Source organism: Rhincodon typus, unplaced genomic scaffold (genome assembly GCF_021869965.1).
Source record: "Rhincodon typus isolate 14 unplaced genomic scaffold, sRhiTyp1.1 hic_rhity00015675, whole genome shotgun sequence".
NCBI classification, from domain to species: domain Eukaryota; kingdom Metazoa; phylum Chordata; class Chondrichthyes; order Orectolobiformes; family Rhincodontidae; genus Rhincodon; species Rhincodon typus.
The window spans coordinates 3,651-5,371 of NW_025981313.1; the positions used below are offsets into that span (position 1 = coordinate 3,651).

The 1,721-nt window shown below is 62.5% G+C and overlaps 1 protein-coding gene across 1 annotated transcript in view; it reads right to left on the reverse strand.

Annotated features, from left to right (window-relative positions):
• The window catches only part of LOC125482712, a gene marked incomplete at its 5' end in the record, with an annotated part of 1,650 nt that extends 1,318 nt beyond the window's left edge, over nt 1-332 (reverse strand). The window contains one exon of the mRNA XM_048594841.1: nt 78-332. Coding sequence (XP_048450798.1) covers nt 78-332 — 255 coding nt within the window. The remainder of the gene's footprint in view (nt 1-77) is intronic.
• Between the last annotated feature and the right edge of the window lie 1,389 nt (nt 333-1,721).

Genomic DNA, 1,721 nt, shown 5'->3' on the forward strand with positions numbered 1-1,721 from the left:
ACACACCCCAGTAGTAGCAGCAGCAGGTTTTAGTGAATGGGGTGTCTGGAGGTGGCAGTGTCCTGCTTGCCACTGACCTGGGATCCACTGGATGAGTTGTCGATGAGGTAGGAGCGGGTGAGGACCGAATGCCCACCACCCCCTCCCCCAGTTCGCAGCGTTCTGCTCCCCGACACCTGCAAACTGGACCCCCCACTCAACACACTGCCCTTCTCCATCTCACACATCGAGTGCACCTCCTCCTGGATACTCTTATCGGCTGGTTGGCCACACGAACCACATACCACAGTGCGGGAACGGAGCTGGTACTCACTCTCCGAGCTGGAGGCTGCCTGTTGTTGGGGGAGGTGGGGGGGGGTCAGGGAATCAGGCCCAGGGCAGGGCAGAGGAGGGAGGCAACACAGAGAGAGACAGAGAGAGGAATTTAACATACTCCCAGAGTCATCCACCTTCTGTCTCCTCTCCACCTCTCCCAATGTCCCTCTTCCCTCCGACAGCGCCCACTCCCTCGGCGCTGACCCTCCGACAGCGCCCGCTCCCTCGGTCCTGACCCTCTGACAGCGCCCGCTCCCTCGGCGCTGACCCTCTGACAGCGCCCGCTCGCTCGGCGCTGACCCTCTGACAGTGTGGTGCTCCCTCGGCGCTGACCCTCTTGACAGTGTGGTGCTCCCTCGGCACTGACCCTCCGACAGCGCCCGCTCCCTCGGCCCTGACCCTCCGACAGCGCCCGCTCCCTCGCCGCTGACCCTCCGACAGCGCCCGCTCCCTCGGCCCTGACCCTCCGACAGCGCCCGCTCCCTCGCCGCTGACCCTCCCACAGCGCCCGCTCCCTCAGCGCTGACATCTCCACTCATCCACCACCTCCTACATCCCTCATTGTTCCTCTCCTCCCTTCTACCCTGTGCCCCTCTCTCCTCTTCTTCCTCTGTCCCCTCCCTCTCCCCTCCTCCCTTCCACCCCACCTTACGCCTGGCCTATCTTCTCTGTCCCTTCCCCTCCTCCCCTTCCTACTCCCTCCCTCTCACACCGTCCCTTCTCCCCATGCCCTTCCCTCTTCCCACCCTGGCGTCCTTCCCCCCACACCCCCCCACCATCTTCCCTCCTTCCTCTTCACCCTCTCCCCAAAAATATGGGATTTCAACAAAGACTCGCAGAGATATCCCCAGCCACAGCCACACTTCCAGGGGTAAGGGGGTGCGGGGGGGTGGTCAAATCCCCAGACCTGGCCCAGTCTTCGGCTTTGGTCTGGGGGAGATACAGACGGGGGGGGGGGGTTGGTGGTCCCTGGGCTGAGAGAGAGAGACAGAGGGAGCTGGAAGGAGCCGAGACTGCTCCAGGAGGAGATCCCATCGAGGGGTCTCCAAACCCTGGATCCCAGGGGGAGGGGGAAGACACGGATTGAGGGTGAGATGGAGACACAATGGGGGCAACGCTATCCCACAGCGAGGGGGTTAGGGATCGGGAAGCCACTCCCAAAAGGCAGCTTCAATCCAGGGAATCAGGTCGGGATCTGGGAAAAGGAGAAAGTGCACGTGTAGAAGGGAGAAGGCGAGGAGTGGAGGGGGAGACGCAGTCCTGAATGAAATGCTCACTCCGAGGGCTGTCACGAACAGCCTCCTCCCGTGCTCTAAACAGACAAACTCCCATCAGGGGCAGGAAATCTGCCGACCATACCCAGTCTGGGCCTACACGTGACTCCAGGCCTCCCCAGTAATTGGATT